The 14,536-nt window shown below is 31.0% G+C and overlaps 2 protein-coding genes across 2 annotated transcripts; both read left to right on the forward strand.

Annotated features, from left to right (window-relative positions):
- The first annotated feature begins 294 nt into the window (after window positions 1–294).
- On the forward strand, window positions 295–3,018 carry LOC124921457 (protein WVD2-like 3). The gene is made up of 7 exons (XM_047462123.1): window positions 295–331; window positions 1,114–1,628; window positions 1,701–1,789; window positions 1,878–1,965; window positions 2,044–2,115; window positions 2,277–2,387; window positions 2,488–3,018. Exons 2-7 carry the CDS (start codon window positions 1,125–1,127, stop codon window positions 2,758–2,760), a joined length of 1,137 nt encoding a protein of 378 aa, XP_047318079.1. The 5' UTR covers window positions 295–331; window positions 1,114–1,124; the 3' UTR covers window positions 2,761–3,018.
- Window positions 3,019–8,452: 5,434 nt separating this feature from the next.
- LOC124921186 lies at window positions 8,453–13,803 on the forward strand. The gene is made up of 6 exons (XM_047461811.1): window positions 8,453–9,063; window positions 10,473–10,635; window positions 11,936–12,112; window positions 12,208–12,291; window positions 12,862–12,943; window positions 13,036–13,803. Exons 1-6 carry the CDS (start codon window positions 8,654–8,656, stop codon window positions 13,503–13,505), a joined length of 1,386 nt encoding a protein of 461 aa, XP_047317767.1. The 5' UTR covers window positions 8,453–8,653; the 3' UTR covers window positions 13,506–13,803.
- Window positions 13,804–14,536: the final 733 nt, after the last annotated feature.

Below are 14,536 nucleotides of genomic sequence, written 5' to 3' on the forward strand. Positions count from 1 at the left end.
ATTGAATATTTCGTTGAATTTATTATTTTTCAAAAGTTAATGGTTGAATTTTGTTATGCTGCTAACTTATGAAGAATTTAATTAACTTGGTTTGAATTTATGTCATTTGTTTCAAAATATATATATATATATATATATATATTATATATATATATATTAGACAACCAAAAAAACGAAAATAACGCCGTTATCGTCTTTGTAGCAAGTGAGCACGTTAACGCCGTGACCAACCACCATTGGGCACTGTGCATATATATATCGTTGTAGTTGATGATCGTGTGTACACACCTCTTGAACCGAAAACTCAATTCCTGCAAATCCTGCGAATTTTGTAAGTCAATTTCTATATCATTTTCTTCTCTAGCTATCATTTCTTTGATTCTATGTATCAATCAACCGCAATGTAGTTCTTCATCCAGCTCCGCTTGTCGCGAGATCTGAGACTTATTTTGTTTCAGTATCTATCTCCTTGAACGATCTGCTTTTTGTTTCTTGTTCTAGCGATTCTGCTTCTGATTTCGTCTATTAACTTTTGAATAAGCTTCTGAATGAAAATGTGGTTAGTAATTCTATTTTGAACATGAATTTGAGCATGCTGAAGCATATCTGATTTAGAATTGAAATCTATCAATCAATTGCTTACAGATTAGTATTCTTTCTTATTTCATTTGTGTTATGATGGATCATCAATATCTAGTTAGATATAACATCAACTTCAACTGGCCTGTTTGCTTTCTGACTTGGGGAAAACATGTTCATATGTGTTATAGGATGTTGATGAAGTCTAGTGATTGAACAAACTGGAATAATGTTAGTTACTAGATTAAAGTTTGAATATGGATGCCAGTTTCAAATTGCGAGTTTTCCCATGTTCTTGCACATCTTCTAGCTTTAGTATCATTAATTGCATTTGATCCATGCTTCCTAGAGCTTGCGTAGAACTAATGTTCAACACACCTTTTGGAGGAATCACTTTGGTCATAATACTTTGGTTTTAAGTAATTGCAGTTGATTGTATCATGATTTTTCCAATTAATGTTACATTTATGGAGATTCCATAACGAGGTGACTTTGCAATACATCACTAATATTAAGTTATTCATTCATCTTTAGTCTGTGGAGTGATGGGAACTGAAGCCTTTATGGACAAGGTGCAAGATTACTCTGTTCAGGATATCCCTTCACATCATGACACTCGTTCCAACCCAGACAATCAAGACACGTTGAATTCAAAAACTCATCGGCTAGAAGAGGCTATGGACACTAAGGATTATGAAGTAAAGGAATGCATGTCGGAAAGCTCAATTCAGAGGGATAGCTGTAAGATGGAAAATTTCGTAAGCAATGGGGAGGTTGGCTTGTTTGATGATGATAAAGTGGTGGATATTAAAGCTCCACCCATGATAGTTGAATTTAAGAAATCTCAATCATCTGCAAAACCTGCACCTAAATCTTGTGCTGGAAATGGTCGAACAAAGCACACTGTTCCACTGCCATTTTCTCTAGCAACTGAAAAACGAGCTTCATATGGAACTCGACCAGCTAGAAGTGAACATGATGGTACTGCTGTGATTAAGCAATCCGGCACTAACAACTTGCAAAATGAAACTTTTTCAAAGAAAAAACAGGTAAACTTTTCACTTCCCTAAACACGAGCATTTTAATGGATCTTTATTTTCAACTTCCTCTTTGGTTTGCAGCTTGTCTCACCTTTCGTATCAAAGAAGTCACTACAACCTGATAACAATAAGAATTCTGATGAAGAGGATTCTCATTCCATTGCTTCATCGTATCCTTTCACCCAAGTTGTTCAGAATTAACTTGCTATTGTTTTTTTTTCTCCTTTCTTCCTGTTGAATTTCGTTAACTAGCCAAAGAACTGCACCTTCAGTAAGGATAGCCAAGATAACTGTTGCATCTGCTCCAATTTTCAGATGCACTAAACGTGCTGAGAAACGTAAAGAGGTAGTGGTCTCCACCTTTCACAATGTGTAGAGTTGGAAATAACTCGTATGCTCTTTTTCTAATTCATCCCTCTTCCAGTTCTACACAAGATTAGAAGAGAAGCATCAAGCACTTGAGGTCGAAAAGAACCAGCTTGAAGCAAGAAGCAAGGTCTACTTCTACGACTCTTCTAAATTATATGTTTCCAATTGAAAACATGTCAGATACAATTCAGATCTCATCTGAATTTGGATTAAAAAAGTATTTCCCAATTCATTGTTTTAAGAAGTTGGCTTCTGATTTATCCTTTGTCCAAACAATTACCAAATTAGGAAGAGACTGACATGGCCATCAAGCAGCTCAGGAAAAGTCTAAAGTTCAAAGCAATCCCCATGCCAAGTTTCTACCATGAGGGACCACCACCGAAGCTTGAGCTTAGAAAGGTACATGATAGCTATTTACTTAGACCTTATTGTTTCATTTAAACAAAAATGCCTTGTAATTATTTACTGAAACGAGTACCCAATATCTATTTTATCGCAGGCACCACCAACGCGAGCAAAATCGCCCAAGTTAGGAAGGAGGAAGAGTTGCAGTGACGCTGTTTCCTTCTCGCCTTCACAAAGGGGGGACAAAGGGATGGAAGGAAACCGTCATAGTAATATTATTGGTGATGTTTCTGGTAACATACAGAAATATGATTTTGGAGATGATTGTAAACAAGTGATGGAAATGACTGCATCATCGTCGGTTGCTGGTGCTGCTGCGAACAAAATAAACAGGCTGGAGAAAATGAACTTTGTCGTAGTGTCTTGAATTCCGGGTAATTTCGATTTGCTGCTAATTTAAATTGAGAGTGATCATGGATTTGCCTATTTGATTTCTATAATTTTATTGTAATGTTATGTTGTATTACTTTTAAGTAAGTTAATTCATACTTGTAAAAATGTTCCCTTAGAGTTATGTAATTTATTGTGATGGTTTATTATTATTATTGTAAAAGTTTGTTTTGGGAGATGGAAGATATTATTATGATGGAAAAAAGGGTCTTTAAAGAAAAAGAAGAGATACCAATAGAGGGGTAAAGTATGTTTTACTCGAGTGTTTCTGAATAATAATATATTCTTTTAAAAAGAGGCTACTTTGAACTTGGAATATATATTGCAAGTTGAAAAGAAATATATAATTGACTCTTTTGTACTGTTATTATGCTGTGTGTCTGGTTTCATAAAATCATTCATATTTGACTAATGGGGTCTTGAATGATTCAATTTGTGTTGTTTTTGAACATAAATTTTGTTACCACATTATTATATGTTAAAATTGTAAAGTTTTAAAAATATGTATTTTTATAATAAAAAAATTAAATAATAATATTTGATTAAAAAGTCAAAGATTATGTAATCCAAAATTAGTCTTGCCATTTAAATTGACTCCACAGTTGTTTGTTGTGGTCCTCAAATTTGGGATCACACTAGGATTATATATATTTTTTTTATTTTACTAATACCCACTATTAAATTATATATATTTATAATGAAAATATAAATGTAGAGTCAAAAAGTGATATAAGGGGGGTAGTTTACGTAATTGCCCTCTGATTATGAGAACCCTAAAAAGGAAGAAACTGATTCCATCTACGTAATTGAACTCTGATTCTGACCAGTACCCCAAAACAGTAACAAACTGATTACAGTTTACGTAATTGCCCTTCCTCTCTCTCTAAGCTTGACGTTATATATAAAGGGGGCGTCACACGCAATGCATGGCTAAATCAAACTAGCAGTCTCCACTATCAACCGCACCTTCTCTCTCTCTCTCACACACAAACGCACACAGAGAATGATGAACAGAGAATTGAGGTGAATGCTGGCTGGTTCGAGGCCATTCGCCGTCCATTTCATAGGAAGGAATGAATGAATGATCTCGGACCAGGCTTCATTCCCCCCAACTACTCAACTCAATTTCGATTTCTACTTTCTCCTATTCGATTCATTGTCAAATTTGATCGGCCGGTGAGATATATAGATCGATCTCTTATCACACACAGATACGACTTGCTTGCTGACTGCTGAGTGTTCTTCTCTCGTTGTTCTTCGTATTGCAGGTGCTAATTAAACAAAACCACACCGCATGCAGTCTGCAAGTATCTGCAAAAGGTACTTGTATAAAACTTCGATACAAATTTCTGTTTGATATGTTGAAATGATAAATAATTAGTTGATCTGTGATTGATGATTGTAAATTGTTGCACTCGATTCTATTTCCAACTGACCGTTTATAGATAGATAGGTCAAATCTTCCGTAACTGATTTTGTTTCTCTTGTTATCAACATGATTAGACTAGATCTACAGTAGATTTGGATAATTGAAGTTGATGAGAGTAATTGATTAGTTATCGGCAAGTGTGAAAGTATGACAATGTATTAGAAAGAAGATGAATCTAAAAGGAAAGGAAAGAAAAGTAAAAAGGGAAAAAGGTGTATTTCATTAGCAGCAGCAGCAGCAGCAGGTGGACTTTTGCTTGCGTTAGAATGACAAGGCTAGCATATAACTATTAGTTAGGATCGATCTATCTATCTATCTATTCGATTGATTTGTTTAGCTCAAAAAGTATGATCATCATCATCAATTCATCATTATGATTCATGACATTTGCTCGTGCGTCCTGACTCCTGTTCTTGCCTTAGCTTATTCCCTAACCTAACCTTACCTTTAAATACCGCGTGGGCCTCTTTCTTACCCATTCACTTTCATTCCCTTTTTTTAATGTTATTCTTATATATGAATAGAGGAATATTCCAGCCAAATTTTAATTCATTCATTTATTATTATAATATTCATTTTCTTCTAAATATTTATATATTAGACAAATTATGTAATTTTTATATATCCATCTGTCTAATCTTTAAATGTTACCATCCAATTAGGTCTAAGTATTCGGAATATCGTTTTAATGACCTAAACAACATTAGTTCATTTTATTTACGACATGATTTTCACTCATTCATGTACTTTGTTTAGAAGATACAAATCAATTATTTTGAAATAAATGTTACTCTCATTATGAATTTTCAATTGATCTCACATTGAAACATTTACAATTTATTTACAGTTTTCGGATAAGGTCATAAGATTATAGAGAACCATAAACAGATTTACGTGGGCTCAAGCTGGCCTATTCAAATAAATATATATTTTCTTGATAAAATAAGGTCAAATTTCTCTCTAATTTCCTAATTTATTATTATTATTTTCTTAGTTTTTCTCATATATTCTTTAAGTTACCAATTTTTTAAAGCACACATTTTTTTCTCCAAACAGTTTGATTTTTATAATTCAGCACAAAAAACAATAAGTTGTCCCCAATTGACTCTCAAATTTACCTAATCAAACACCATATATATATATATATATATATATATATATATATATATATATATATATATATATATATATATATATATATATATATATATATATATATATATATATATATATATATATATATATATATATATATATATATATATATATATATATATATATATATATAAATAAAAGATAGTGATAAGCAATAAGACAAAGTCTGAGCTGGATTCATACTAAGCCACCTTGTTTCTATACATTGACTTTTCCTTTAAACTCTAGATTCTTTATACTTGTGGTCAGTTGTGATCAATTAATTGACTATATATGATTTCTCAATGAAAAAAATAAATTATTTAAAGTTTTCCTTTCCTGCTCTAAGTAAATACACTTAATTAATTTAATTAGACTCATACTAATTAATTTAATTAGACTCATACTAATTTAATTATTACCTCAGTAAGTCAATTATTAAAAATATATATAATGGGATAATTGAGTGTTGTTTGTTTTAAATTTGAATATAATTTAATAAATGAAAAACTAATCAAAACATTTGACAAACAATTATTTTTGTAAACTGATTTTGATTTTATTTTTTAAAATATGCCAAAGTTAATGACAGACAAACACTAGGGAACAAGGGTTTGTCACTTTGTCTATGTAGTCTCTAACTCCCAAATCAGGAACAAGTCTTCTACTACCACATTCACTCTTCTCCCCTATTCCCTCTCACAAGAAGGTAATCTATATATTTAAAAATAATAATAATAATAATAATAATAATTAACTTTGTAAGAAAAGGAGCAGGTTGTGATAGCAGAAGATCTCAGCTGTTCTAACCCCATAAGTGGGAGAACATTTGCCAAAATAATACACGTTCAAATAATCCCATCAATCTTATCTTTTAGGGTTTAAAAATTAGCTACTTTGAATTGTACTTTAAGGTTAATTAAGATATCTAATATTTTTCTCGTTGGGATTTTTTAGTTTAATTTTCATTATATTTTAAAATACTAAAACTAAGGTCTTGTTTGAGGAAAGGGTTTTTTGGTTTTATCTGGATTTTATTCAAAAAAAACCCTGTGTGATAAAAAGTAGATAAAAACTGGTTTTTAAATTTTGAAGACTAATTTGTCCTTTGACTTTAGAGGATATGGTGTAAGTGAGAGAATGATGGTTTAGAGAGAGAGGATAAAATTAGAGGGTAATTTTGGTATGAAAGTGATAAAATTATTTGATTTGATTGTTGATAAGATGTTTGAGTTTTGGGATAAAAACTGGGTTTTATCCCAAAAACTCTTTCATCAAAGGCCTAAATCTAATATATGTATTTTTGGATTTTTTTTTTTGTTAAGTGTATGAAATCAAATTGAAAAAAGTTGATTCATATTAAAAATAAAATAAATGATTTAAGAAACGAAAATATAACTAAATCAAGGTCATAAATCTGTCGTGTAATCATCCACATTTGCTTGAATGAAAAAAATAATGTAAAAAAAAAATAATAAATTTTAAAAAATGACCATGTTCAGGATTTGTCTGTCCCATCCCAAACAGTTGTTCTAACCCCATAAGTTCTTGCTCTTGTTTCCAACTTCGTTCACTAATCATGTTTAGTTTTTAAATTTTAATATAATAACATAAATATTACCCATTCAATAATTAATATATTAAATATTCTCTTATTTTCAAATTTTATCATTATATTAATATTTTTTAAATTATTTATCAATTCATATTTTTTTAAAATCAACACCAAAAGAATAAAAATAAAATATCTTAGACTTTATCACTCGATAACATCATAATATATATATATATATATGAACTATTTCAAAATCCAATTCGAACTGAGTTTGAATTATTAATTTGGATTAACTATTTTGATTCGGAATAAATTTAGATTGAATTTGGATTATTCAATTTATTCAAAATATTTCAAATTAAATAATTTTTTCTTCTTAAATAATAAGTCTATTTTTTAATATTTATTCTATTAAGGTACATTTGGAGAAATGAGATTGGAATTAGAATTCACATTAAAATTTTAATTTCAATTCCTATTTTATTAGAATTTTGTAATTCAATCTCAATTTTTATATTTATAAAAAAGAATATAATAAAAATATTTTTAATATATTATATATTTTATTAAAATATTGGATAGCTTTAATGTTAAGAGATTTTTTTTTTAAAATTTGAATTTTATTAAAATAAATATCGGTTTAACATGTTAACTTCATATTTAAAAAATGTTCAATAGGACATTTTAACTTTCTAAATTAAAAAATAAAATATTAATTCAACAGATTAACTTTTTAAATTAATATATATATATATATATTAATTCAAAATATTAACTTATTAATTTAAAAAAAATAATATCAGTTCAATATTTTAACATCATTAATTTCAAAAACAAAATTATCGATTAAAAACTTTAATTCGTGTTTTAAATGATAAAATAATGAGTTATTTTGTTCAAAAAAATATAAAAAAAAAATGTAATTACAATTTCGACATAAAAAAAATCGAATTAAAAATTATAAAATTACACTACATTAAATTCTATTAAAATTATATCCAAATTTTAATATTAAAGGTTACCAAATTTAAAAATTGAAATTTGACCTTTCCTTATCAAATACTCCAAAATTAAGATTAAATTTATCTATTTCTGTTATCTACTTATTCGGCAAGCATCATCCTTGTTCATAGTAGTATTACACTTAAATATATATATATATATATATATATATCTTATTTAGTGTTCAAATCATATTTAATTCAATTAATCAATTAAATATTTTGAAATATAAGTTGGATAAATTTAATTTATAGATAGATTAGATTTACCTATTTCTACCATCTACTGATCCAATGGACCACGACTACGGCAAACTTCTTAATTCAGATTATCCAAATCATATTTAATTCATTTAACTAGTAAACTAATTTGGAATAGATATATTTTACCAGTCCCCTTATATGCAACAAATTAATTAATTAATTAATTAATTAAATGTGTTTTAAATTAAGTGATTATAATATTAAACGATTCTTACCGGATATGGATAATAATAGATAAAGACAGGTAAGCGCGTAAGCTAATCCTAATACAGAACACGTCATTCTCCCTCCCTCCCTCCTGTTCCGTCTCTCTCAAAAAACAAAGATCCCTCTCTTCCTGCGCAGACTGCAAGAACTGAACGCCGAATCGGATAATCGCATATCACTCTCTCTTCATGAAGACTGTATGTAAACCTTGATATCCATCCAATCCATCGATCTCTCCAATCATTATTATTATTCCTTCTCCTCGTGTGTTTATTCGCACATGGAGGATATTTTTCATGGATTCATTCACCTAGTTAACAAGCCAACAATCATCGAAACATTTGTCGACATTTTGCTATGCGCCGTTCCAATTTGGCTCGCTGTCATGATCGGTCTCCTCATAGGCTGGTCATGGCGTCCTCGATGGACAGGACTTGTTTATCTAGGGTTCCGTTCCAAACTCCGTTTCGTTTGGACGGCACCGCCTGGTTTTGGCGCCAGGAGACTCTGGCTCGCATTTACTGCTCTTTCAGCATTCTCTGTTGCCAGGACCCTATGGTCTAGGTTTAATAAGAAAGAAATGATGGATTCGCTCACACCGTTGACGGTTGGATCTGGAGCTGTTTCGCCGACGGCCAATTCGTCTTCTTCATCACTTGCGTCGTTTGAGGGAACGGACGATGATAGCAAGTAAATTTCGTTTAATTTACTCATTTAGGTCTTTATTTGGTTTATATTTGATTCATACTACTATTTATTACATTCGATCAAATGGAGTGTCAGGGCCTTATTTTGCTATATGTTGAGAATGTGAGAACCTGTATAAATATAGTTTAGTCTTTAAGAAACACTTTGTATGCTGCATTAGGGTTTTAAAATCGATACAAGTATTAAAGGCTACATGATTTTTTAAGTATCTTGCTCTTGTGATGACATAAGTAATGCAACAATCATTGCTCTTGCGACGCTACGACATAATACTGACAAAACCGACTAAGCAACAATACCTAACATTATGAGAACACAATGGAGACGAAGAAATGACTAGGAGAACTCAATAAGGAAAGCAATCTTGTTTTTTTCTTTCTTTCAAGAATTGTATTTAGGTTGGTTGCCCTTTACTCCAAAGAAATAAAATCAATACTTAAGTTTCTAATAATGTGTTTTGATAGTCATAGATTATTGATCATGGCCTAACCCGTGTAGTCAACTTCAATGTTTAGAAAATCGTTGTGAAGGACACAGTTTTGACTTCCTAGTGTAAGGGATTCAACCTTATTTATACTCATGCCACTTGTTACATGTGGAAACCTCAGATGTAAATGCTAGATCTCTCTATTAATGACCAATCTATCCATACATTTCCACTGGATGATTGTCAACGAAATCTAGTTATTTGAATGGAAAGGACATTTCAATAAATTCCAATTATATAGTATTTTCTTATTCCATAAATTACTGAAAGTGGATAGAATGAATTAAGAATCTTACCTTCTCCATTGATAGTTTTACTCCTAATTTTTCTACTCTACATAGAAATTCTTTTTAATGGTTTATGGTTGTTTTCATATGTATGTGTTATTGTATGCATATCTAATTTCATGGAACTATAAACTGGCATTTTGCTATGATTTAAATATAGTAGTAGATTAAAGAGGCCGCAGTTGTAAATAAGGCATTTCATAGTTGTAACGGTTGAGAATCACCAGAGTTTTACTGCTTATTTTCTACTCTACATAGAAATCCTTTTTAATTGTTTATGATTATTTTCATCTGTATGCGTATTGTATGCCCAACTAATTTCTTGGACTTGTAAACTGGGATTTCACTACGATGAAAATATAGCAGTAGAATAAGGAGATGACATGCATATAAAATTATAAATAGGTTAGAGATCTTGAATTAGCGGTTATGTTGAATTTTGAATGGAGAACAGTTTTGAGTCTCATCTTCTTCTTGATATCAGTCTTTCATAACCTTAAATCTCCTAATCTCAAACTGGTATGTTACTGATGTGTTGACTTAGATTGAAAAGAAATTAGGTTTCACTTGGGATGTATCTGATACTTTTACATACATCTTAATTCATGCTTTGGTAGGATCTACTCTGAAATATCTTCGATAGAGGATGCTGTTACATCAAAGGATGTGGAACACCTTATGCACCTGCTTGATGGCAAGGATGGAGAAACTGCTTGGCAAAGTATCATGAAACATTCCACCTCAAACCTGGCTTATCAAGCATGGCGCCATGAGTCCGAGGTAGAAGCATATCTTGACCTCAAATAAATGTTTTCTTTATGTACCTCCAAATTTTTTCTTCCTGTTTTTCATTGTTTATTTAATAGTATTTCAGTTTGAAGATAGGTACTTTCTGATTTTCCTTTTAAGTTCTAACGGCGTCATTATGGAGAGTTTCTTCTTTGTAATGTAGTTGAAGTTGTATGATCAGGATTTATCAAGTTATATTGCCACACCAACATAATTGTTTGAGAGCTTAAGCATCATGTTGTCTTTGTTTTATCTGAACCAAAAATAGTCGGAGGAGTAGTTATCCCTTGTATGAATACTATCAGCTTAGCAAGCTTGACTGGTATTTCCAGTAGGTAAAGAATAGTTAATTTAGACCTTTGATGTGGGTAAAATATATCAGTATCTTGTGAGCCTACAAGTATGAGGAGTAATGAAACTTTTAGACTTCATTTTCTTCTTTATTCTCACCAAGAGTGTTTTATAAACTGCAACATTAAGTTATGAATACTGAATTTTTAGTGCCGAATGTGTTAAATATTTGAAAAATAAATGTTGAATAAATCAGATGAAAATATACAAATTTTAAATATTAGGTATGTAAGTTGATTTGATAACCTGTAGAACTAATGTGGAGAAAGTACATAAAGACGATTTTACCCTTAGAATGGCGTAAGATGATTAATTTTCAGGGTTAAAGTTGCATTTTGGATGCTCATTCTTGATTACTAAGTTAAGTCTTAGCTTACCTAATTAAGTCAGATTTTGAAGCTTAATTTGAGTTGAATCTAAATAATTAAGTGATATTAAGTAACCATTATCAAAAAAACTTAATTCATATAAGCACTTAATCATTTAGATTAAGTGATAAGTTGTGTTATCAAACACCGCTATTGATGTATTTGAATTTTGCATACATGTTCTTGAAACAAGCATACTGTCTATTTAGTTTTTCTTTTTTTTCTCTCCTTTCTAGGACTTACTGGTTTGATTTGGCAAATATGAACATATTTTGAAAGTTGATTTGCTCAAAATCTGATAGTCATTCTTTCGTTAGACTAGTTCCTTTTTTCAACAAAGCTGTATTAGAAGATGCAATATCCAACAGCTGGTTGGAGATTTCTTCTTGGGGATAAGTTTGACTTTCCCAAATGGGATCCTATGCTTGCATCCATGCACTTGAAATTAGCATATTTTGTTCTCTATTGTTTTTTCCCTCCTTTCTAGGAGTCATTGAGTTGATTGGGCAATATAAATGACATGTTCCTGAAATTGATTGGCTTAAGGTCTGATAATTGTTCCATTGCATCAGACTGGCCCCATTATCTACCGGAGCAGAACTGTATTCGAAGATGCAACCCCAGAGATGGTTAGAGATTTCTTCTGGGATGATGAGTTTCGACCCAAATGGGATCCTATGCTAGCATACTTCAAGATATTAGAAGAATGCCCTCGTACAGGGGCAATGATCGTTCATTGGATTAAAAAGGTTTGGACAAATCTGTAATGATTGGTGGCTATTTGTTTGCCTTTTGTGTCTTATAGTACATCAGTAGTAGACACCTGATTCTTTCCTCTTGTTAGTTCCCCTTTTTCTGCAGTGATCGGGAATATATCATTGCTCGAAGATTATGGGAATCTGAAAGAACCTACTATTGTGTATCAAAGGTACCATTTAGTCACTCAACTGAACATATAAAAAAAGAAGTAAAATGTAGTATTAATTATTCCACTGATGTTGATATCTGAGCTAATGCCACTAACTTTGTGCGTTTGATCAAACTGAAAATTAAGAGCTGAGTTAACCCACTGATATTTAATTGGGTTATTTCAAAAAAATTCTTCATCACATTACATATCTTTTCAACTAAAATATTTAAATACCTTACTTTTTCTTTTATAAAATTTAAATACATTTAATCCCAAAAACCACGTTTTCATCAAACAAGATTTTGATTTCATAACCTAGATTTTTTCCTAATCACCCCACATCAAACAAGGGAACCTGCCCTGCAATAAGTGTGCCTGTAAACAACAAGTGCAGAATTCATCCAGTAAAAGATCTTAAAGTTATGATTTGTAAAGTTCGGTACCTTCTTCTCCCAATAAGGTTATCTTATTACCTAAATATCATTTTGATCAAACAGACACAACCAATATGAAGAACTGTTCTTGCTGCCTTTGTTTTAAGTCTAAGTTATTAATAACTAGCTAACTACCTTTTAACACGTTACACAGGGAGTACCCTATCTGCCTTTACAGAAGTGTAACAAACCCAGAAGAGTAGATCTCTATTTCTCGGGATGGGTGATTAAGTCTGGTATGTTGTTTATTTATTTCAATATTTAAGTTTATTAACTGAATACCAGTTTTCAGAAATCATAATCAATATTAATTAATGTTGAAATCTAGTGCCATCCCGAAAAGGAGAGGGACAATTATCTGCCTGTGAGGTTAGTTTAGTACACTACGAGGACATGGGGATCCCAAAGGACGTGGCTAAGTTGGGTGTTCGCCATGGAATGTGGGGAACAGTGAAGAAGATGCACGCGAGCTTTAGGTCATATCAGAATCTCCGAAAACCAGGCGCCCCTCTTTCCAGATACGCAGTTTTAGCCAGTATCGGAACTAATATTGCCTCACAAGGAGAAAGCACATTTTTTTCTTCTGCACAAACTTCCATTATTGGGCAAGCAACAGAAGAGAGGGGTGGGCATGAGCAGCAGCAAAAGAGAGACGGAGGGGATGGTGGGGGTGGCGGCATCGATTGGAGATGGGCAGTTGCTGGCGGGACTGTAGCACTTTTTTGTGGACTTAAAATGGGAGTTCTAGGGAAGGCGTTGATGATTGGAGCAGGACAGAGGATTGCTCGTAATAAGTAAGAATCAATCGGAAAAAGTAAGAATCTCCATTATGATTGATTTTTGTATACATATATGATCGATCCATGATGATACGATTGTTTGTAACGTATAGTTGTTCGCCGCAAACTAAACTAGGCCAGACCGGACCATTGAGATGGTAAATATCGTTTACCCTGAATAAGTATTATGGTAAATTCTTTTGAGAAAGATCTTATTACAAAAATATAGCCACGGATTTTATAGTGATGGCTGATGGTTTTCCTAAATGGATTTATTGATACAATTTGGATTTTTAGTAAATATTTACTATATAAATTATATATTGTTTTCTTTCTAAATTTCTAAATTATATTTTATTTTCCATGAGAGTCAATGATTCTGTACAGTAGATATGAAGTTGACATAATAATAAATAAATAATATATTCTTTGATGAAATACTACATACAAAATGGGATGTTGGATGCAATCATTTGGGTTGTATTGTGCCTTTCACAAATCTGGAACATAAGCCATCCACACCATATCCATATTAATTATTAATATTATTATTATTATATAGATCTTTCTAGTTAAAGAATTTGAACACTCTTTATAATAATATATAATTTATTCCCATCTATCTTTTTTATGAAATGAGATATGCCCCTTAAGTTCAGGCACATTGAATGAAAATATCACATCAGATTATAAATGTGACAATAGCTACATATGTAATCATCTGCATAATAATTTGAAATCACCCCGCAAAAATCGAATTAAAATTGTTTCGTTTAAGACAGTTTTTCTCTGAAATTGAACTAGGATAAACGAAAATGATATTTGTGTCTCTCGCCTTAATCTCACCATGATTCTGTCCCGAACAATATAAACATAATTAAATATATTAAATCACCAATATATTTATTTATTTATTATATTTTATAAGAGTAAAAAATTTATTTTTTATAAAAATATAAAATTTCAATATATTATTATATATATATTATATTAAAAAAATCAGTTTATATAATTTTATTATATTTTTTAAGTATTTTATTAACGGTGTCT

Source organism: Impatiens glandulifera, chromosome 1 (genome assembly GCF_907164915.1).
Source record: "Impatiens glandulifera chromosome 1, dImpGla2.1, whole genome shotgun sequence".
NCBI lineage: Eukaryota > Viridiplantae > Streptophyta > Magnoliopsida > Ericales > Balsaminaceae > Impatiens > Impatiens glandulifera.

Bases quoted from the DNA above. Each gene is read 5' to 3' on its own strand.
- LOC124921186 (XM_047461811.1), top strand. From the start codon at position 8,654: ATGGAGGATATTTTTCATGGATTCATTCACCTAGTTAACAAGCCAACA. The intron at 12,113-12,207 runs GTTTGGACAAAT...TCCTCTTGTTAG, and splicing joins TCGTTCATTGGATTAAAAAG to TTCCCCTTTTTCTGCAGTGA. The intron at 12,292-12,861 runs GTACCATTTAGT...CACGTTACACAG, and splicing joins CCTACTATTGTGTATCAAAG to GGAGTACCCTATCTGCCTTT.
- LOC124921457 (XM_047462123.1), top strand. From the start codon at position 1,125: ATGGGAACTGAAGCCTTTATGGACAAGGTGCAAGATTACTCTGTTCAG. The intron at 2,116-2,276 runs GTCTACTTCTAC...TTACCAAATTAG, and splicing joins AGCTTGAAGCAAGAAGCAAG to GAAGAGACTGACATGGCCAT. The intron at 2,388-2,487 runs GTACATGATAGC...ATTTTATCGCAG, and splicing joins CGAAGCTTGAGCTTAGAAAG to GCACCACCAACGCGAGCAAA.